At 40.1% G+C, this 24,638-nt stretch overlaps 1 protein-coding gene across 2 annotated transcripts in view; it reads left to right on the forward strand.

The window, feature by feature from the left end:
* The first annotated feature begins 1,902 nt into the window (after positions 1 to 1,902).
* Positions 1,903 to 24,638, forward strand: part of LOC121383093 (mitotic checkpoint protein BUB3-like) — a 40,865-nt gene continuing 18,129 nt past the window's right edge. The window contains exon 1 of one of the 2 annotated variants that reach the window (XM_041512869.1): positions 1,903 to 2,313. In XM_041512869.1, the coding sequence (XP_041368803.1) occupies positions 2,292 to 2,313 (22 nt within the window). In that variant the 5' untranslated portion in view covers positions 1,903 to 2,291. Of the gene's footprint in view, positions 2,314 to 21,099; positions 21,204 to 24,638 lie in introns of those variants that run through there. The other variant, XM_041512870.1, reaches the window with a different exon arrangement.

The following is a 24,638-nucleotide window of genomic DNA, read 5'->3' on the forward strand; positions in this document are numbered from 1 at the left end:
TTCATTAGTATATTTTAAAATTGATTTGCAAATGTATTATAATTATTAGTTGAACAAACGTTTTCATTGCTACTTGAACCAACAATGCATAATTCAGGACCGTACCCCGATCAAAATCCTGGGGGAAAATGAAATATGTGTTCTTCTAACTATATTTGTTGAACTATAACAGTAATAAGAATTGTGGTTTAGTCGTAGATTTACGATTTTGTGCAAAACTAGGCTTACGATGTTTTGAGAAATTGGATCCTGATATTCTATATATGTTAGCATATACATATTATAGCATAAGCGGGAGTGTCATACGGAATTTATAAAACGAGTGAGGGAATTATTTTATTTCCCAAACGAGTTTTATAAATTTCGCATGACACTCCCATAAATGTTATCATTTATTTATTATAAAAAAAAATTGTGATTTATTACAAACGTTAAATATGATTGTATTCACTTTATTCATTTCAACTTATTTTCGTGCTTATATCCAATTAAGGTTCAAGCACGCTGTCCTGGGCACACACCTCAGTTATCTGGGCTGTCTGTCCAGGACAGTGGGTTAGTTGTTAGTTGGTTAGTGGTTAGTGAGAGAGAAGAGGGTGTAGTGGCCTTACACCTACCCATTGAACCCTTAACAACTCACTCTGGGTTGGAGCCGGTACCGGGCTACGAACCCTGTACCTACCAGCCTGTAGTCCGATGGCCGGTTATTCACTTCACAATCTGTGTTAATAAAATTCAGCGATGACAATTACAATGGCGCTGAAAGATATCAGTTTTACAAACCGCGACTGCCGCAAGCTTGCAGCTGCTATAACAACTCGCTATTTCAGAAGTTAGCCACAACAGTTTTCAAAGATTGACCCATGCCATAAAGATTGCGTGGGAAAATACGATATGAGATCTCCCCCGTAAACATTCATCAGCTACAAAGCAAGAAGGGAACAGGTAAATATATCCATACATATACCATATCGTCAAACACACACAAAAGGAAGGAAATGGTTTATTTAACGACGCATTCAACACATTTTATTTACGGTTATATGGCGTCAGACATATGGTTAAGGACCACACACATCTTTTCGATTAGCAGCAAGGGATCTTTTATATGCACCATCCCATAGACAGTGCAAGTCCCTCTTGATACTTAAAACTATTATCACATAAATATTCTTTCGCTATTTAAAGCACACTTTAATGGAAAAAAATATCCACAGAACAAATGGCTGTCGTAAACATTTATTTCGAATATCAGTGTATGTATACAGTACTCGGTCTGTTTCGGATAATCCTAAAATTTGTGGCAGCTCAAACTTCATTTTATTGCCTAATAAATAATGTTTTGTTTTTTTCATATGTACAATCCTGTATGAATGACTATAAACATTAGACGACCATAAACACACTCACTGGTGTAGGAATCGGGATAGGGAGGACAGTTAAAAAGTGTGTTTTGTTTAACGACACCACTAGAGCACATTGGCTATTGGATGTCAAACGGGGGCGGGACGTAGCCCAGCGGCACAGGGGTCAAAAGCCTGCTGTCACCCGTAAACATGTTTCATTCATGTTGCACAGTAGCTACACAATATTATATTGCATTAAAATAAATGTTGACCTTATTCAAAACTCAACAAATTGAGCAAACACCTAAGTTAGGAATCCTTTGTATATTTTATAACAAAGGACTCGTTGATGTAGACGAAAAGCATGGTCTATTCTAAATTGTTAAACGATATACAGTGAAACCCCTCTAAACCGGACACCCTCGGGACCAAGTAAAAAGTCCGGTTTTAAGAGGTATTCGGTTTAGAGAGGTTCTTTTCTGCACAGGTATTTAAAAAAGGACCATGAAAAAGATCCCCCCCCCCCCCCCCCCCCCCCCCCCCCCAAATATTAAATCCTGGTGCATAGTTCTGCGCTACTTTCATTCCCGGTCAGGCGCGGATCCAATTTAAGTGTTTGGAGGTGCGCATTCCAATGGCGTTTCGACATTTTTCCTTAAATTACGAAAATTGCCGACAACGTTACCATGTAAATGTCGAGAAACCTTTGACGTGACGTCAACAATGCTTTGACGTTTTAATACGCTTATTGATGTCAAAGCGATACTACGTACATTCCTCTGAATGTAGTTTAACTTCAAAAATGTGCGAACACAATCGCTGTTTGACATTTATATTGCATATTTATTTTAAGTGTATATAAATGTAAAATAGCTGGGCATGGATGTAATACTACCTAATGATATCGAACTACTGTTGGGTTGTACTCTTTACTTCAAACGTTGAATGGATATTCACATCAATAGAGGTAAATGTTTGTTCCTTCGTTCGTTCGTTTGTTTGTTCCTTCGTTTATCAGAACCGATGGTGTAGGAGATGAGGTGGGGGGGGGGGGGGGGGGGGGGCACTACTTTTTATACACAAATGAAACACTATACAAATTAAACCCTGAGATGTGTATGCTATTTTCTGGAGTTAAAAAAGGTGAGATTCCCAGGGGGCAATTGCCCCCTCCCCCAGCACCCCGGAGGGTACGGCCCTGCCAGGGTTATATATTGTGGGGGGGGGGGGGGGGAGTCGTGCAATGGGGCGACAGCATAACATAAAATATTTTGGGGGAGGTGTGCCGGGGGGTGGGGTGTGTGTTGGCCTGGCTCCTACGCATATTAATAAAGACTACAAGAATAGTACGCGAGGTTAATTCACTTCAGTTAATTAATTGTGTCAGTTCAGTTTTATTTCATCAGTTTAACCATAAGAACTTCTCCCGAAGGACTGCATGCCTGGGATCCAAGAGGACACGGTGTTGGAGAAATTCTAATTTCCCCGAAAAATCAGTTGTTTAGCAGATGAATAGAATGCATTTATTGGTTTTGTCGGGGAACATGTTTCCAGTGGCCAGCTTGATATTTGTGTCGAAGATTTAACCATACATTTAATACATGTTAGTGTACTTTTGAATACTGTGGGTGTCATTTTAAGCGTTGCATTTCTGCCTAAGAAGAAACCTGCATTTGCCCCTGCCAGTTTTGCCAATATAAAACAAATGCTAAATTACCACCAGATATCCCCCTATCCCATCGGCAGATCCACAGCCTCGTCGTGACCCCTGTTTGATTTCGCGCTGGATCCGCCACCGACATATATCCAGTAAACAGGGTCAACAGCAGACCGCCCACGGCCAAGAACACCGCTAATGTCGTCACTTCTGCAAGATCGACACATGTGTATACGAATATGTTTATTTCACAGCGTCATCCACAGTGACACAAATACATTACAATAAATAAACACACTTCCAATTAACAGTAATGTTAAAAGTGAATACTAGTATAAAATTAGTATAAGATTAAAATGTGTACAAAATAAACGACAAATGTAAAATTAAGTATGTATACTATTTTGTCTTTCTATTTGAGCCCTGATTGTAAACTTACTTAGGCTAAATTAGTACAAATAAGACACTAATTACGTCATCTTCTTCGTCGCTTTGTCACTTCCGCTTCAGCATTTGGATTTGGGACGGAGACGTCTGTGATTTACTAATAGCTAATGGAATAGCAACGAGAACGGCATGTTTAGTAGCATATGTGCAAAAGATGGATAAGATGACTGGACAGCAATGGTGTCGACTTCCGGTGCGAGTGTTAACCCGACATCTACGGTCAATATGGAGATGCTACAGAGATGTTATTGAAGTTTGAGGGGTTCACACATATTAATAACTATATACGACTTTGACACCCTCACTTTATCATCCCGATCAAAGAAAGTCGTTCCGACAAACAAGTTAACTAAGGCCAAAACACACCGGATCGGGGTCTGGGTCTGGATCTGGCAGGTATGGTACCAGTTGAAAAAGAAACGCACTAAGTCGAATGTGACAAAACACACCGCCTCTGTGCTGGCTAAAACTACAGATCTGGCAACAGACGACATAGGACGTGTTATGCTTTCACAGTGCCAGACTGGCAGCTACACAGTAGTCAAATCTTACTCATTCATTTTTTCTAATAAACAGGAAAGGTATTTATCAATCAATGTTGATTTCTCGTACTTATTTTTGTTGTTTATAGAAGTAAATGTATCTAAAGATATGAACTAATTAACATATATTGCAGCTACAGACGTTAAAATCTACCAGTCTTTGCCATATTCGCTAGACCCAAATCCGGTGTGTTTTGGGCCTAAAGCTGCAAACAAAAATGTTCTGTTCATTTACATGTTCATTTAACTGGAGTCGTTTAAAAAAAAAGTATATAGACCTGTGAACGAACAATAATGGCGTCGATACGTTGTTTAGTATGCAGTATCCTCGGAACTAATCCATATAGTAATGGATGTGAAATATCAAAGTTACAGTGTCCATACTTTTTTTAAATATACAATTCCAAATTCAGTAGGGTTATCGTTTTTTGTGGGCACATCCGATATGTATATCTATCTTTTTGTAATGTAGGTTCGCGCGTATAAATAGTAAAAATTATTTTTGAAACTCCTGTTAAGTTGGTCGCTCTGTATTACACAAAACGTTTGTTCGTTAACGTCTTAATTCATGGCTGGGTCACATTTAGTCCAACTCTAGTTTCTTTTTTGTTTCAGTGTAGTTAGTTTATTTGTCATTTAGTGCAGTTGGTTGTTGGTCATTTAGGGACAGACAAGTCGAGGTAGTAGCGTTACGCCTCACCATGTAGTTCTACATTCACTTTAGCAGGCATCGAAATAAGCATTGTGTCTGGTAACCCATTTACAGGTTACCACAAAATATAACCTGGTAACCTATAGGTTTCCACAACTATATGAAAGTTAGAATTGAATTCCTGTTACTACTACGCGGTCGTTCTGAAATTGTAACTGTGCGCGCGAACATCCGTACGAGAAACGAAATCCGGAAGTAAATTTATCTAGTGGGCGCTGCTTAAACGCGGATTGCCAAAATTTGCTTTGCAATTGCACAAGTGCGCACGAACATCGGTGCAATTTTGTACGAGAAAAAAAAACCGCGGACATAAATTCATCTAGTGGACGTTGCTTAAACGCGGAGTGACTTGCGCGCGAACATCGATGCAATTCCTGACGAGATAATGAAACGCAGAAGTCCTGAATGCATTGCCTGGTTTACGTCCGGAAACGAAACTACCGTTCGTTGAAATTTTTGTCGAGAACGAAACACCATTCTCGACTTCTCTAACATGTGGTAACCTCCCGGTAACCTGAACGACCGTTCTCGACTTATTTCGATGCCTGTTTAGGTTGTGACTGGTACTACACTGGCTTATACTGGCTTATTTAGGCTTATTCAGGCTTATTCAGGCCCGTAGGAAGAGGAGAAGAGATGGGCGGGTGTACCTCTTTCCCCCAAATCCAGGACGAAAATGTGGGTTTTTTTTTGTCCTACTCTATATGATTAAAGATAAAAATCTGGCTTGTACCTCCAACTAGAGACTGCCCCCCGTGTAAAGAAATTATGCCCCCACTCCAGATATCGTTTCTACGGGTCTGTTATGCTAAGAATTCGGCAGCTGAGTCTCTGATTGACACATCTGCAGGGAAATTCTGATATCCCCAAGACATACGTGCGTTAACCTTCTGTGGATGTAAGAATTTGCCAAATGGTTTCACTGATTGATTCGGCAGTCGTAACGGGTCTGTTACTTGTTCACGTCCATATTTAGAAGCAGCTGTAAGAAGTCATGACGTCTGATAATTCTGGGTGTTTTGAGTTGACCAGAGAAACATTCCGGGTTGGACTGGACAATCATGTCTGCCAGGTTTTGAAACGTCCTCTCCTTCACTTGCACGATACGTGCCGGCTGTATGGAGCCTCTTTTTCGATGTGGCCCATAATTCTCCACTAGCCGTATTAGTTCCTGGTCCAACTACAAAGAATATAATATAATATAATATAATATAATATAATATAATATAATATATAAGATGATTATTTGTTTTAAAGAACTATTCCGAGTTGGTAACCAATTTAAAATATGTTCGGCAAAAAACACACAATTTTTTTTACCTCATTAAAATTACAAGTTACTTACATTCTCTTGCTTAGAATATGAATAGCTCTATAACCAATGCATTTCTGGACACTAATGTCTTGTAAACAAAAAAGTTCTCAAATACTTTCGTACGTACGAATTTATAATTTCATCCCACGACCAACGGCAATTTGAAATAATTCGGCTAAAGGTCATTCCAAATGTGTTTATCCGTATGCTTTGTATTTAAAACATTTCAAGATAAGATTGTCTTTTTGAAAACCTGACAAGACAGGATGTGGGTTTATTTTGTTGGAAGGAACAAACGAAAGTCTTGCTAGAGCTGGAAACATACAGTAGTCCCTTTAATAAACTCGTGTATTTTCGCCATAAACAGTTATTTTAATTTTTTATGATTTTGTTTCATTGCCAGCCCCTTGTTTACGATTAGAACAACACACGCCAAGGGTAAAACATGGGCTGTGTACATAAAAATAACAAAACAACATAATATAATACTTTAGGGTAGTGGCTTCCAAACCCCACCCCACCCCCACCCCCTCTCCATCCCCGCCATAAACAGTTATTAATTTTAAAATTATCATGTTAAATTTTTATAATTCCAAGTGAATAGAATTTTTTTTTCGATATAAAATACTATGAAATGACAATCAAAGTTTCTTCTAAAAATTTATACGACGAACAATTTCGTTTTTTTAAGCATTGCCAAAAGATTAAAATTGAGATTCCTGCAGTCTATATCTCTCTCTATCTCTCTCTCTCTCTCTATCTCTCTCTCTCTCTATCTCTCTATATATCTCTCTATATATCTCTCTCTATATATATCTCTCTCTCTATATATATATATATCTCTATATCTTTCTCTCCTAAACAGAATCATGTTAAAAATGAAACACAATTGAAGTAACATTTCAGTTAAGACTACGAGATAGTACCAAACTCATTTCCGTGTGGCTCAGCTTCGTACTTGAATCCAGTTCAACAAACACAACATAGTGAAGACTGCTGCTAACTTCGCCTGCAAATTTGATAACAAAATAGAGCAAGATAGGTACAATGTTATTTACGTTCCTTTTTAACTGGTAAATTTTGGTAATATATTCTTTCGGAAGAACCTTAATGGGCACCAGAACGGCTACGTTCCACATACATATTAACATATTACGTTTTATTGTCACAGGGGCGGGACGTAGCCCAGTGGTACGTTAGCTCGATGCGCGGTCGGTCTGGAATCGATCCCCGTCGGTGGGCCCATTAGGCTCTTTCTCATTCCAGCCAGTGCACCACGACTGGCATATCAAAGGCCGTGGTATGTACTACCCTGTCTGTGGGATGGTGCATATAAAATATCCCTTGCTACTAATGGAAAAAAGTAAAAGAAATGTTTTATTTAGCGACGCATTCCACACATTTTATTTACAGTTATATTTAGTCAGACATATGGTTATGGACCCCTCGAGCGAAGTTTATGGGGGGGGGGGGGGTCGAGATATGCTATCCTGTAAAATATATTGAAAAAAGAAAATTTGCTTGAACAGGGAGGGGTTTTGATCCCCCAAAACCCTCCACCTGCACACCCGCTTGGTTTAAAATTATGGGTGGCAGTTGGGCGCTCCATTTTTTTTATCCGTATCGAATTCATCCATAAAGAGTACATGATAACCTCAGAGCTTTCTTACTATATATGCTTGTAAACGTAATTTATAATATATGTTAGTACTGGGGTGTAGCCAGAGAGGAAACAAACGCCGAGGAAAAACCCAGACCTGTAAAATAAATATCAATGTCATGGGAAAAACAAAATAAATCTGGGGAAATTTCAGACGAGACAAGAGCCTCCTCTGCCTCATGCTGGCTACGCCATTGTAGTAGTTAAATGTACAAGTATGAGTTCACAATATTATTTCCTTCAGTACATCACATACCTCGGATGTCGTCAACGTGAGCGTTCTCCGTGGAGGCGTAGTTCACGATACGTGCACCACGCCAGAACGTAGCAGCCGACCGCAACGCTTGTTCCATCATCGTCTCCGGTAACTTCTCTGTTAGCAGGTTCAAAACATCACCCACTCTGGGGACATATAAATCAAATATGCTTTTAAAATATATAAAAAGCAAGAATTATTTTTCCTTCAAATATTATTTTCCCTTCAAATAGAGATGGGTGTTAGAATTATTATATATTATATATATATTATATTTTATTTTATTTATTTGATTGATTCATTGATTTAATTTAATTTATTTATTTATTTTTTGTTATCGCGAAATATTTAGCTTTTCTACTATTTTAATAGTCAAATATAGGTCACCACATGCCAGTCGTCTGAGCCCCCCCCCCCCCCCCCCCCCCCCCCCCCCCCCCCCCCCCCCCCCCCAGGTGGCCCACCTCAATATGATTAGCTGTAGGATTAACTAGGACCTTGTTTTACCTCTGTAGAAGCTTATACATCGGAGCCGTGCCGTAGAATCCTATGACTTTGATGAGATCTTGTGTTCTGTACCTGTACTGGCCTTCCCAGTTGGTGATCACCATCTCGTATGTTTTACCAACCTCTACCTGTCCAACAGAAAACAGAACAAACAACCTCATTTATTTTCAAAGGGAGGGACGTAGCCCAGTGGTAAAGCGCTCGCTTGATACGCGGTCGGTTTAGGATCGATCCCATTGGGCTATTTCTCGCTCTAGCCAGTGCACCGCGAATGGTATATCAATACGGTATGTGCTATCCTGTCTGTGGGATGGTGCATTTAAAAGATCCCTTGCTACTAATTGAAAAATGTGTCGGTTTTCCTGTCTATGACTATATGTAAAAATTACCAAATTTTTGACATCCAATAGCCGATGATTAATAAATCAATGCACTCTAGTCAGTCTAGTGGTGTCGTTAAACAAAACAAATTTTAAAATTATTCATTTTCAAAGTTAGGTTGATCTTCGTGCTTTAATGTGTAAGCGCGATCATTCTGGGTCCCGCTTGTTTGTTCAGAGCAGGTTGGTTTATTAACCATCGGCACATTGATTTATTAAGCATCGGCACATTGATTTATTAACCATCGGCTATTGGATATCAGACGTTTAATTATTCAGTCAGTCATAGAAAATATACTACATTTTTCCATAAGCAGCAAGGATTTCTTTTATATTTATATGCACTTTCACCCAGGCAGGACAGCACATATCAGGATCTTTAATATACCAGTCAAAGGGCACTGTAGTTTAGGACGAGAAAAACGTCAATCAGGGAATTGGTCCACCGAGAAGGTTCGATCCTAGGACCAAAGGACTCCTGGCAAGCGGTTTACCGACTGAACTGTACTATACCCCAACCCTGCCAGCCCACCACGGGTAATCAACAAAAAAACCCCAACCGTTTAATGTATTAAAACAGGGACGGGACGTAGCCCAGTGGTAAAGCGTTCGCTCGATGCACGGTCGGTCTGGGGTCGACCCCCGTCGGTGGGCCCATTGGGCTATTTCTCGTTGCAGCCAGTGCTCCACGACTGGTATCTCAAAGGCCGTGGTATGTGTTATCCTGTCTGTGGGATGGTGCATATAAAAGATCCCTTGCTGCTAATCGAAAAGAGTAGCCCATGAAGTGGCAACAGCGGGTTTACTCTCTTAATACATGTGTGGTCCTTAACCATATGTCCGACGCCATATATCCGTAAATAAAACATTTCCTTCCTTCCAGTAAAACAATTACTCGAGTTAAAGTCACGTTTCTTTTATTACTCTGCAAAATATTTAACTGAACAGATAATTTCATGTCATTTGAAAATCATGTAAATCACGTATCTCATTTCGCAAATCAATTATTGCATAGCCAACCGGCAACAGTGGCATCGTGGTTAAGCCATCGGGCATAAGGCTGGTAGGTACAGGGTTCGCAGCCCGGTACCGGCTCCTACCCAGTACGAGTTTTAACGATTCAGTGGGTAGGTGTAAGACCACTACACCCTCTTCTCTCTCACTAATCACTAACAACTAACCCACTGTCCTGAACAGACAGCCCAGATAGCTGAAGTGTGTGCCCAGGACAGTGTACTTGAACCTTAATTGGATATAAACACGAAAATAAATTGAAATGAAATTGCATATAGCCTATTTCTTTATGGTCATTCCGAGGTTTGTAGCAACGTAAAACAGGAAAATATTTTTGTTTCAGTTTTTAAACGTTTAGGCCTCTTCTTTCATCCTGGAACAAAACATTCCCGACGTCTCAGTTTCGATATGTTTTATGTCTAAAACATATCCATGAGAGGGGCATCAGTCGGTTGAGCGTTCACCAGAGATGTCTACGTCGCAGACTCGAACCACCTCGGTGGATCCATTCAACTGAATGGGGTTTTTTCTCGTTCCATCCAGTGCACCACAACTGGTCAAAGCCGTGGTATGTGCTTTCCTGTCTGTGGGAAACTGCATATATATTTAAGGTCGCTTGCTGCTAATAGAAAAATTAAGCGGGTTTCCTCTGATGACTACGAGTCTACGAGACTACCTAATGTTTGACATCCAATAACCGATGATTAATTACTAGTAATCAACGTGCTCTAGTGGTGTCGGTAAACAGAACACACTTTAACTTGATATCCGTGAGTAGTCAGATGAGTATGCGCCAAGTCTGTTCCGACACCAAAACACGCCACACCACAACCCACAAAGGAGGGGGGGGGGGGGGGGGTGAGAGGAAGAAGACCATCAAAACCTCACTGTGGACTGATATATTAAGATTTTAGCAACCGTAGATGTTGAACGCGTACGGAGGGAGCACGTGGAACTGATCTCATCACTGAAGTTAAAACATTGCTGCCTCCCCCACCCCACCCCCACCCCACCCCAGGTTAAAGGTGAATTAACATGTTACTGGCCCTACGCATATGCCAAAAAAGAATGAGTTGGAATACGGCGAGCGAGATCTTTTTATTGTACTGGAATTTGTGTTAGCAGTATCAGGGGCCTAATTCACTAAACTCTCGCAACTTTGCGATCTCGCAGTGCAATGCTAAAAGACTTGCAAAGAGGATGCTTTGTTGTCTAGCAGAGCCTAAGAGACCTTTGTGAATTAGGCCCCAGATATTAATTTGAACGTGTGTAATAAAAGCGAATCCAACCATTAATGTCCATACTGAATGGACGTGGATTTGAACTTTTTTGAAATTGGAAAACTACATTTTATACACTTAGAAAAAATTTCAAGCTCTGAATTTTACCTCAGTACCCTCTGGTTGGTTTCTTATACTTATATTTCGTGCTTATATCCAATATATGTTCAAACACACTGTCCTGGGCAAACACACACACACACACACACACACACACACACACACACACACAGCTATATGGACTGTCTGTCCAGGACAGAGGGTGATCTTACACCTACCCATCGAGTCGTTAAACTCTGGGTGGGAGCCGGTACCGGGAATCGAACCCTGCACCCACCAGCCTTAAGTTCAGTGGCTGATCCAATACACCACCGAGGCTGATAGGTACCCTCTGATAACCCCCCCCCCCCCCCAAAAAAAAAAAAAAAACCTGCTTATAAAGTGCGACCTTCCCCCAGGCGTCGAAATCCATGTCAAATAACTGATCACACACCTCATGTGCTAGAACTGTGTTAGGACCTTCCTTTTCCAATTCGTCTTCTGGGATGAATTCGTAGAAGTTAGCCGAGGGAATGATGACGAATTCCGTGTCGCTGACGTCGTCTGGAGTCCATAGGTTTACTCCGTAAGTGCCCTCGGTTGAAATGTGAACAGGCGACACAATCCTAACATCTCCCAAATATCGCTTCTTTACCAGGTCTGCCTGCAAATAGTCACAAAAAGAAGCAACAACAACAACAATAATACTAACAATCATAATTTGTCCTGTGTACATACGTTCATAAATTTCTGAAATGATTTAATAAATAATCAAAAATAAATCATTATGTCTTTCAAGAAATGACGATCCCCGTCAGTGGACCCATTGGGCTATTTCTCGCTCCAGCCAATGCACCACGACTGGTACACTAAAGGCCGTGGTATATGTTATCCTGTCTATGGGATGGTGCATATAAAAGATCCCTTGCTGCTAATCGAAAAAGAGTAGCTCATGAAGTGGCGACAGCGGGTTTTCTCCCTCAATATCTGTGTGGTCCTTTAACATATGTCCGACGCCATATAACCGTAAAGACAATGTGTTGAGTGCGTTGTTAAATAAACCATTTTCTTCCTTCAAGGAATGAAATTGGTATGGTTGTGGATTGAAATGAACAATTTCATGTTGGTGACATCATTTCACTACTTGTGCATATTTGTTGAAATGTAATCATGATTGTAATCATAATTACTGGACAGTGGCGTAGGGACGTGTGTGTGTTTGTGTGTGTGTGTGTGTGTGGAGGGGGGGGGGGGGGGATGGGCACGGTTTTTGTTAAACTGTGTTAAATTTCACAAAATCATACATACATTTTCGTGTATGGACCCCGAAGCACCATTTAACGATGTGACAGTCTGGGTCACACATAAAAACATTTTATGTTGTGTTGGAAATCTTCTGTTATTTATACTGACAAATGATGGCTCAGTTAAATCCAGTGTTTCATTTTATCTTGTAAGTCACGAGGTTTCTTTTATCAATCTAATTAAAATTAGCTCCACTATTACATGTGGATCTAACATCAGCCAGTTGGAGCTCATGTCCACCAATCAAAACCTTACTTGCAGAATCCTGCCAGTGATTTAAAATTAACAACTCTGCGTAGTCCCCAATGTCCAGGTAACATTTCGTCTGTAAATAATAATTTAAATATTGACCAATCACACTTCGCCTTTTATAACGTTATTTGGGAGCATACAAATTCTAAAAATATCGGGCGAGTCTATTTTAGTGGCCGCAGTACAGCGAACCATACCAATACGTACTGGGTGGGTTATCAGTCTTCAATTTTACATTAAAAATTATTTAGTTATTTATAAAAAAAACTAACTAAATCAGTCTTCAGTTTTACATTACAAATTATTTATTTTATAAAATAAAACATGTTTTAAGGCATTCGTAATTCACACGAAACATGTCGTATACCCTCAGGATAATTCAGAATGTTTTCAAATTATTTTTAAATCACTGGCAGGATTCTGCAAGTAAGGTTTTGATTGGTGGACATGAGCTCCAACTGGCTGGTGTTAGATCCACATGTAATAGTGGAGCTAATTTTAATTAGATTGTTTCTTTTATTTAAGCACATTTACAAGTATATGTGAGACTAATAGTTAAATACACATTCTGAGAGCACTTCTAAAAGCCATACATGTCCCCTACCTGCCCCACTTTCATTTCATTTTCACTAATTTTCGTGCTTATATCCAACTAAGGTTCAAGCACGCTGTCCTGGACACACACGTCAGCTATCTGGGCTGTCTGTCCAGGGACAGTGGGTTAGTTGTTAATTGTTAGAGGTTAGTAAGAGGTGAGTCTTTAAAACTCGCTCTGGGGTGGGAGCCGGTACCGGGGGCTGCGAACCCTGTACCTACCAACCTTATGTTCAATGGCTTAACCACGATGCCACCGAGGCCGACCTGCCCCACAAATATCTTCTAAGTTCAAGGGACATAACTCTGTAAAACATAAATAAATTCCATTTCTAACAGTTATGTCTGACCCTTGAGTAAATTCCCATAAAAGTCAAACATTTTCTGTAACTGTATAATTATGATAAAGCTATATACAGAATTTAAAAATTGCTAAATGAAAAGTCTGGAAAACTATATGTGGGACAAACAGACAGGCAGACATACAGACAGACGTACGAACGGACGGACGGAGACAAAACCTATAGTCCCCTCCAGTTGGACCGGTAGGAGACTACTAAAACATATAAACCAAGAGTAAGCAAGAAAAAAAAAATTCTTTACCTGCAAAAATAATGATGCATTTGCTATTCCTGTCACCAGAACACAGTTCGGCCATGCTTTTGGTACTAGTCCTTTTGCGCCATCTTTAAATGCCAGCCTGAGGGCAGACGCTCTCTCTGGGTCTGGGGTAAGACTCTGTGCAAGGTTTCTGCGGATATCTTCCGGTATGTCAAGGTCATCTTTAATCTGGCCTCTCTCTATGTCACTGCAAAGATTGTCAAACTCAGTTTCGATCAGTTTGAAGTAAATCAACATACACGAAGTTGTTGAGAAGCTGATCATGCCCAAGTCGGGCGTCTTCAGTCCAAACAGGGCATGAACGTACATACATGAGTTCTGCTGTTCAATCTGGAAAACCTGACGGGGAATCAAACTTAAATGCATGGCGTCACTTTCGTCTGCCATACCGGAAATTGGACCTTTCCGTATCCCGGTTACGGTGCACGTGCATGTGGGCTTGGTGATGACTCTATGAATGTGCATAAGCTTCACGTCTCTGAACACAGAACGTATATAGAAGAACATTGGTAGCGTTATCCCAAAGAGCATACACCACAGCGAATACCTGACGTTCTTTACAAACAATTTACTCCTCCCAGAGGTCGTACCAGATGTGGTCGCAACGAAGTCCACACTTCTGTGAAACAAGACGTCTGCTTCACCGTTGATGGCGGCGTCAACGTACGACTTATAATGACTGTAACCAACAACAGGATGTCTAGTGCGAAATTCAGATACTGATTTCAGACTTTTGAAGCCAAATTCAATGCCGTATTTAGTGTCCTTTTGTGCCTTTAGAATTCTTAATAACGTTTTCTCTTGCATTTTCCCAATACATTTAACATTCCTGTTAAACATGAATATGGCAAACCAGGAATACAGACCCAGGAATTCAAAGAATAAAAACGATATCACATTGGAAACAAGAAGCTTTCCTGATGGCTTCTTTTGGAGTGATAGGTCATACATCATGTAGCATATTGTGATGAGAATGAAGCACAAAATCAAATCTGAAAAATCCCAAAAACATAACAAGAACAACAATCCCAAAATATTAGCAGCAAAACCATGATGATCATCATCATGAACAACAGCAGCAGTAATAAATGATAAACATATTATAATGAAAGGAATAGTAAAGCTCTTGGACCACCACTTACACTATCGACATCAGGGATGCATAACTGACAGCATTATGTAAGAAGTAGTATTTTGCTTTATTGAATCAAATCAAGGGGTAAATAATAACAATTGTTTTTTTTTAAAAGACAAAACAAAAAACGAAGAAAAAGAAGACAAAACAAACCCACCATTTCCTCCCAACAGAATTACAGCATCAACGAACTCGTGTATGTTTCACTGTTAACGGATATCGTCAACAGCAAGAGACACAAATTAATACGTGAAGCCATTTACAAAAATACATTCTGTGACTAAACAAGGCACTCTTCCCACCCTTGTGGTGTACATCGAAATGGTTACATCTACACCTTAATTTTTTCTTACGATTGCACGCCATTTTTCGATAATACAGGAGCAGAGCCAAGATTTTGTAATGGGGTGACACAAAATCGTAAAAAGAGAAAATTGTATTTGTCCATGACAAATGTGCCGAGCTCCCAAAGAGTGAGATATGTTGGGAGGTGGGGGTAGGGGGGGGGGGGGGGGCTGGGATCGGGGGCACGGTCTCCAGAAAATGTTGAAATTAAGATGGCCAAATACACTTTAGTTTTATACATTGTACATTGTTAACGATGAATTTAACCAAGAACAATAATAATAAAAATAAACCATTAAAAAGAACCCTTCAAACGGGGAGGGGGGAGGGGGAGGGGGAGGGGGGGGAGGGGGGTTGGTTGTCACGGGAACCCTGTGACCCCATCTGTATCCGCAATTGTATCCTTTGCCCGTCGTCTGTTAATTATTAAGCGGGGTGTTATTCCTCTTAGTATGTCAATTTATATAATAATAATATCAGGGGCGAGACGTAGCCCAGTGGTAAAGCGCTCGCTCGATGCGCGGTCGGTCTGGGATCGATCCCCTTCGGTGGGCCCATTGGGATATTTCTCGTTCCAGCCAGTGCATCATGACTGGCATATCAAAGGCCGTGGTATGTACTACCCTGTCTGTGGGATGGTGCATATAAAAGATCCCTTGCTGCTAATCGAAAAGAGCAGACCATGAAGTGGCGACAGCGGATTTCCTCTCACAATATCTGTGTGGTCCTTAACCATAAATTAAGTCTGACGCCATATAACCGTAAAAATAAATTGTGTTGAGTGCGTCGTTAAAAACAAAACATAAATATATATTATATAATACATGTATCAATATGGTAATATCTTAATATAAGTTAGGATACCAATTAATCATTCCCCTTAAAAAAAAATTCTGTGCACAAACACAAATGACAAACTGAACATACCCTACTCGTAGAACTGGATTCAATTGGGTTAAGTTATAATTAAGCCAACCTTTGGACGACAGAACATGCGACAGTACACTGGGTTTTTAACGCTATACATAAAACCGAATGACCACTTTGCGAATCAGTCAAAATAATTTGCAAACATTTAACGAAAAAACGACTGTCTGGGCAATGGCGACGCTGGAAAGCATGTTACCCGTTTTCGAACCGAACACCGTCTAGACTCCCGCCTCTACTAAATTCGATGCTCACGCGCCTGCAGTGGTACTGTGTACGGTAGCTCCGTAAAAAACACCCCACCCAAAACCCAAAAGACACAAATTATTATTTTTAAAAATCATATTAATATTTTTGAAAATTGTGAGTTCATGTTCCGACTGTTTATTATTTTATTTTAGCGTATTCGCCGTTATTTTGTGATAAATGATAAATGTTTTAATTATTTGCCCTGTATATAGCCGGCCCTCATTTGCCAAGTATCTATACACGGCGGTCGTATATATAAAATTCAAGGATACCATACACGGCTGTCGTATATATATAGCCTCATCACTACGAGTTGGTTTTGCCGTACGTTTTATGACTTTTCACAAAAAAAGTTCTAAAATTTAAATATGAAGCATGCCATGGAATTCCCTCGATCGTGGTTCAATTAAAATGTTTTGGATGATACAATAACGAGGTTTGGTATGCCAAATGAATGTAATTTCCATGTATAATCCATATTTAGAGAAATAAGGCCCACTAAATCCGTGACTGAGAGCCTTTAAGAAGATATTAAGATACGGGTATCTATACCATTATTGACAAGAAAATTCATTTACAGCAAGCTAGGAAAGGTAGAAAACAAAAGAACAATACCTTTAAACGTAAAGCTGAACAACGCGTCTGTGACTGTATCCGACTGTGTAAATCTGGTCCCTAGGAGCCATCCAAGGACGACAAAAATAAACGATATTAACCCGTGCAGTGCCCGCTCCCACATCTTGTTAACTGTTGCAATGGGGTTATTTTATCTGAAAAAAAAAGAAAGAAGAAAAAAAATAAAAATAAAAATATGTGTATCCAGTGATGTATTCAGAAAATTTGAAAAGGTGTAGTGACCCGGCATCAGCGCATCCCCCTTTTGTTGGAGAACAACACCCTGCCGATATTGCAGCTTCCGCATTATTTAAAGTTGGTTCGCTGTTGTTACTGGGTTTTATTATTATTATTTTTGTGTATTATACATATTCATTCATTTTTACTTATTTTCATGCTTAAGGTTCAGGCACGTCGTCCTGGGCACACACCTTAGCTATCTGGCTAGGTATTTTTGAAACAATCTTAGCCTACGAAATCATAAAATCATCGTAGGTTGTAACGCCACTACAGCACACGCCACAGTGATGTCATAACTTACGATGGTTTTACGATTCCGTAGGCTACGATTGCTGGACTGTCCATAGCAGTGGGTTAGTGGTTAGTGAGAGTTAAAGTTAAAGCTTGTTTTGTTTAACGATACCACTAGAGCACGCTGATTTATTAATCGTCGGCTATTGGATGTCAAACATTTATTAAGTTTGACATATAGTCTCAAAGAGGAAACCCGCTACATTTTTCCATTAGTAGCAATGGATCTTTTATAGACACCATCCCACAGACAAGACAGCACATACCAAGGCCTTTGATATACAAGTTGTGGTACACTGGCTGGAACGAGAAATAGCCCAATGGGCCCATCGACGGGGATCTATCCCAAACCGTGCGCTTTACCCCTGCCCTTTGGTTAGTGAAAGAGCCGGTACAGGAATGCCATATATCCGATGACTTAACCACTACACCACCGAGGCCGATGTTTTTACAGAATAAATTTTCGACCTATCTGTTTTCGAACACACAGACCACTTCTGCAAACACAATATTTTCTTTTTTAAATATATATATTTTTTTCTCGACCCACATAGAAACTTCGCTTGCCACAGTATAGACACCCCACACCCATCAGGGCCGTAACTAGGATTTTTTGTTTGGGGGGGGGGGGGGGGGGGGGGGGGGCAACTGAGTAGTTAATAGTCTAAAACTCCTTAAGAAGATAATTTTCTTTAAGTTTCTATAACTTTTCTGGGGGCGAGGCAACTGCCCCCTTGCCCCCCCCCCCCCCGCTAGCTACGGCCCTGCCCCTGCACAAATTCCTGCACAGGCGCCTTGTAAAATGTGCCCTCCCCCAATTATTTTTCTACCAATAAATTAAATTATATGAGAATAAAAGGTATATATGTTTACATTTTAAAGCAAAAGTTAAAAAACAATATTGAGGTAGTCAGGATTTTGTACTAGAGGCACTCAAATTGTGTGATCGGTCTCGGTGGCGTCGTAGTTAGGCTTTCGGTCTACAGGCTGGTAGGTACTGGGTTCGGATCCCAGTCGAGGCATGGAATTTCTAATTTAGATAGCGACTCCAAACCCTGAGTGAGTGCTCCGCAAGGCTCAATGGGTAGGTGTAAACCACTTGCACCGACCAGTGATCCATAACTGGTTCAACAAAGGCCATGGTTTGTGCTATCCTGCCTGTGGGAAACGCAAATAAAAGATCCCTTGCTGCTAATCGGAAAGAGTAGCCCATGTAGTGGCGACAGCGGGTTTCCTCTCAAAATCTGTGTGGTCCTTAACCATATGTCTGACGCCATATAACCGTAAATAAAATGTGTTGAGTGCGTCGTTAAATAAAACATTTCTTTCTTTCAAATTGTGTGTTAGCGGAGGGCCAACCACAAAAAGTGATGTGGAAAAACGAGTGCGGTTGGAGAAGACAAGATGGGGGGGGGGGATGGGAGGGGGGGGGGGCGTCGCTCCAATGACCCTTCTCTACATCAATGGTCATAGCTCAGTGACATCGAAATTGATAGGGGCGACGCAGCCCAGTGGTACAGCGTTCGCTCGATGTGGGATCGACCCCGTCGGTGGGCCCATTGGGCTATTTCTCGTTACAAAGGCCGTTATATCAAAGGCCGTGGTATGTACTACCCTGTCTGTGGGATGGTGCATATAAAAGAACCCTTGCTGCCAATCGGAAAGAGTAGCCCATGAAGTGGCGACAGCGGGTTTCCTCTCTCAATATCTCTGTAGTCCTTAACCATATGTCTGACGCCATATAACCGTAAATAAAATGTGTTGAGTGTCTTTCTTTCTTTGATACACAAGTACATTAAAGCGACATATAGCAGGATCCGCGAAGTACATTTGAAAGTGGGAGGGGTGGGGTTGGCATTGTCAGTGCGATGGCACAGGAAATGGACATTTGAGGGCTCGAGAGGCCTAGGTAAACCTAGCTGAGGATTGCTCCAACAGAAAACTTTGAATTTCAGGTCTTCATATACAACATTGCTAGCCTTCTAAGCACATTAACAGGAGAGAGAGAGAGAGAGAGAGAGAGAGAGAGAGAGAGAGAGAGAGAGAGAGAGAGAGAGAGAGAGAGAGAGAGAGAGAGAGAGAGAGAGAGAGTCGCGCGCGCGTGTGTGTGTGTGCGTGAGTTGGTGTGTGTGCGTGCGCGCGTGTGGGTAATTGCGTTATTTAGTGAAACATGCCAGAAAGTTTGCGTTAGAGCTACATTTGCGGTTTATCAAAACTTGTTTACGATAACAATATACAAATAGGCTGCACTGGGAACTGGGAACTCTATTAATTGCCCCTATCCAAAAGGTTCGGGCACGCCCATCCCAGGTCAGGGCTCTGACTTCGCCAGTGGCCATTACCAAAGCAATGACCTGCTTTATCGTGATTGTAAACAAATCGTTCACGTTTTTCTATATTAGCATTACCCTACCTCACAGACATCACTCACATTATGGCAGCACTGTTGAGTGGTAGACAAACATGTGTACCTGGATGATATTACACCTGGAGGCTTGCATTCATACAAAACACTCGTGAACTGTCGGGAAAATGGGAAGCAACTTCTGGCTCTGTACTGGCGAAGACTTTCAAGGTTGACATTTGGCCGATTATGATTATACGCCCCAGTTGTGCATAAACGTCGGGTCGCACCAATGTTTATATATAGCGCGGGGATCTTGACTGACGCGCGCGCGCGCACACACTCACACACGCACACATACGGGCATACACACACACACACACACACGGACACACATACAGACACATACACACACGCACACATACACACGCGCGCGCACACACACACAAACACACAGACACACGCACATATTTATTACACACCTGCACACAGAGACAGACATGCCTACACGCGGACGCACGCACACAGAGACGCACGCACACAGAGACGCATACATACACATCTATACACAGAGACAGATATACATACCTACACACGCACACACATACACACAGAAATACCTACACACCTACAAACAGATACAGGCACACACACATGCATCACGCACACACTGAAGTTTAAAGGTTTGTTTTGTTTAACGACACCACTAGAGCACATTGAATTATTAATCATCGGTTACTGGATGTCAAACTGGTAATTATGACATAGTTTTAGAGAGAAGAAACCCGCTCAATTGTTCCATTACTAGTAAGGAATCATTTTATAAGCACCACCCCATAGACAGGATAGCACATACACACATCTCATTCTCTCTCTCTCTCTCTCTCTCTCTCTCTCTCTCTCTCTCTCTCTCTCTCTCTCTCTCTCTCTCTCTCTCTCTCTCTCTCTCTCTCTCTCTCTCTCGTCGGCAGGCGGACACAAAAACGTATTATAAAAAGTACAAATACAACAATAATTTTACCGCGATAAAAAATGACTGGTCCACTGTCGTGTTTTTATTTTTACTACATATATAGTAACAATTGTTTTTTAAAACCCCAGTCTATAATCGCATCCTTACTTTGAAAAAGGTAAACACGTTGTTAATGATAAATTAAATGCTAGTAATAGTTTATGTAGGTTATTATTACTTTTTAAAATTACTAAGAAAGACATTTTGTTTTGTTAGGAGAATCTTTCATTTGTTGATTTAAAAAGAACCGGAAAAGTTCCGTTTTAACTTTTACAAGGAGTAGCAGTGGCACAGGGTTAAAAATTAACATTAAATCATCATCATCACATCATGCGATTCATGGTCGCCAACAGCTTGAACAGGGCCAGTTGAGGGTTAATTTTTCTAGCGGCCAGTGGCCTTTCTAAAATTTATTTGCCCCTCCAATTATCACGTTAAAATTTAACTGCCTGTTCTTTGTTGAATGATACATTGATAATGATTTGATAATGATAGGCCTAACCTACTACCTAGTCTGAAAGTACTATCATAGTGTTGTTCTTTTTACATCTGAATATTGTTTCCTTCTATTACGTGACTATATATAGCTGATATTCAAAACTTGTGGGACCATGTTTCAACCGTTTCTCAACCGAAATATGAGTGGGATTTTCCTTTGGCACTGTCACGTATAAAGAACATTATAAAATAGTTAAAATACTTATCATAAATAATAGTTAGGGTTAGTGACAGTCACAAGGCCAAAGGAAAGTGCTTTCGTAAAAATTTTGATGGACGGGTTACAAAATGCAACTACTAGTCCAACGGGCGATCTGTCATTTTCTGACTGACTGTAAATTTATTTATTATTTTTATTTTCTACATTGAATATGCATCAGCCATGCCAGAATTCTAAACCATTCTGAAAACAAACGGTTCAGAATGATGACGAAATAGTTTAATATGTACAACAGTACATGTAAGTACTGCATTGCCGACTTTTGGAGAACTTTCTGAACTGCACAGATGCAACATTCGGGAAATGTGTTATAGTGAAAACAGAACCATGCCAAAATGGCCCGAAATGAATACAGAACAAACATTTATGGCTATATTATAGTGTATTGCAGTCCGAGTCTTATATGACTTATACGGAACCAAACATTAAAAAATCTGTGACTAAAACAGCATTACAAGTTGTGAACGATGATATAGTCAATAAGACAACAGCTATATTAATTATTTATTTGTTTGTAACCCCTTTAAATTTCCAAATACAGTGAAACGCTGTTATAGCTAAAGAAATATATATATGTATTAAAATAAAAGGTGCCATCGTTAGCCAAATCGGTTCGGTTAATGGTTAATACATAGCCTTATCTGGATCATGTGAAGGTACCTGTGCAGCTACCGTTAAATCCTGTATGTCTGTATGTATTTAGTTTAAATCCCATTTTGCCTGTCACAAGAGCATGTACCATGTATTACGAACATGCACCACAGTGCACGAAATCTCGTTATTATGAATAGCATTTGACAGAATTTCTAATTTCCAGTAAATCAAATCTGTTGTTAATAAATTTTGGTTAAATTATATTGAGGTTTAAAATGTTTGAAAAATATCATATACAGATCAATATTATTCTAGTTTAAGCCAGAACTGAAATTGGTTAAAGATTTAAAAACAAACAAATCTTTCCCAAAAGAAAAAAAGAAATGTTTTATTTAACGACGCACTCAACACATTTTATTTACGGTTATATGGCGTCAGACATATGGTTATGGACCACACAGATTTTGAGAGGAAACCCGCTGTTGCCGCTACATGGGCTACTCTTCCGATTAGCAGCAAGGGATCTTTTATTTGCACTTCCCACAGGCAGGATAGCACAAACCATGGCCTTTGTTGAACCAGTTATGGATCACTGGTCGGTGCAAGTGGTTTACACCTGCCCATTGAGCCTTGCGGAGCACTCACTCAGGGTTTGGAGTCAGTATCTGGCTTAAAAATCCCATGCCTCGACTGGGATCCGAACCCAGTACCTACCAGCCTGTAGACCGATGGCCTACCACGACGCCACCGAGGCCGGTCTTTCCCAGAAGAGGTCAAAAAAGATTTTGACACATGTTGATTTTCATGGGTCGGTTGGGTTAGGACACTGTTTTTTTTTTTTATATTGCACAAATACTTAGGAGATAACCATATGGAATTTTTAGATTTGCGGGTGTTATTGTCTATTTGATCCCGCAAATGTCATTTTTGACAGAAGGCGTTAGGCTACGGTCAAAAATGAAAGATTTGCGGGCATCAAATAGACAATAACACCCGCAAATCTAAAAACTCCATATGGTTATGTCCATTGTAAACTGAATCGTTTTTCTACGGAACTAACTGTGTATTTTGTATTTCCTGACAAAAATACTAACTGTAGACCCTTGAATCGTCAACTTCGCCTGTTCCAATTGCTAATGATGGCACTTTCTAATGACGTCATTAGCTTTCCGGGTGTTATTTTCATTTGGTCCCAGAAAAATAATATTACTAACCAATCACAATACAGAACACACTCACCATCAGTTTACAATTGGCTGTAACTTTTGCAACTTTCCCATTGATTATCATTGCCCATTAACCTTTTCATTTGTAACTGAACTATTGTAAAAAATTGTATGTGTAAACACTAACACCACACAAACGACATATTGGTTGTGAAATTAAAAATGTTATGCCCTGTGTTATCAAACTACATGTATGATAGTATACACATATACTGTTCTATAGCATGGTTTAAGTTTTTCACTTATTGTTTATTACAGTAATTTTGGGGCGATTATGTCATGATGTACATGCCTTACACGGGGGTCTTAATCATAGAGCGAAGTAACTTCTCTCTCAAACTTTTGAAAGGGCGAAGTTTTTAACAGGAGGGAGACTTAAATTTGTAATCTCAAATAATAAAATATGCAAAAAGAAGATATTAACTCAATACTATCAAAATGTGTAAAGCAGCCACACAAATTATGAGTCAAAAGCAACTGGTTTCTAAAGACGAGTGACTGCTGAATACAGCTAGAACTTTTACAGTCTGTACTATTTTATTTTACCATCTGTCCTGCTAATTGATAGATATAACTTTAATTCAGTTGTCAGACATGTGTCAAGCGAAGTTTTTAGGGAAGTTGGGTCATGCTCCAATGGAAAATACATTGAAAAACAATCATTGATAGCAGCAGACTTTGACGTGATTAACTACAATTTAGTACAAATGCCTATTTGATGAGTTGCACCTGTTTTCAATTAGTCTCCTGGATCTGTCCCTGTTTTGATAATAAGATACAGACTTAAATAAAACTAATTTAAGAATATCCCCCCCCCCCCCCCCCGCAAGAAACCCAAACAACATACATTTAGAGCTGGGTGGTATACTGTATATACTGTTCGGTATTAATATCATGATAATACCGAATTACGGACGGTACCGAGCAAATTTTAAAATACCGAAATGTTTCCTGCCATTTAGTACAGCACTAACAATGTATTTGACGAATGCAAAATGGGTTGGGTATAAATCAG

Source organism: Gigantopelta aegis, chromosome 10, assembly GCF_016097555.1.
Source record: "Gigantopelta aegis isolate Gae_Host chromosome 10, Gae_host_genome, whole genome shotgun sequence".
NCBI classification, from domain to species: Eukaryota; Metazoa; Mollusca; class Gastropoda; order Neomphalida; family Peltospiridae; genus Gigantopelta; species Gigantopelta aegis.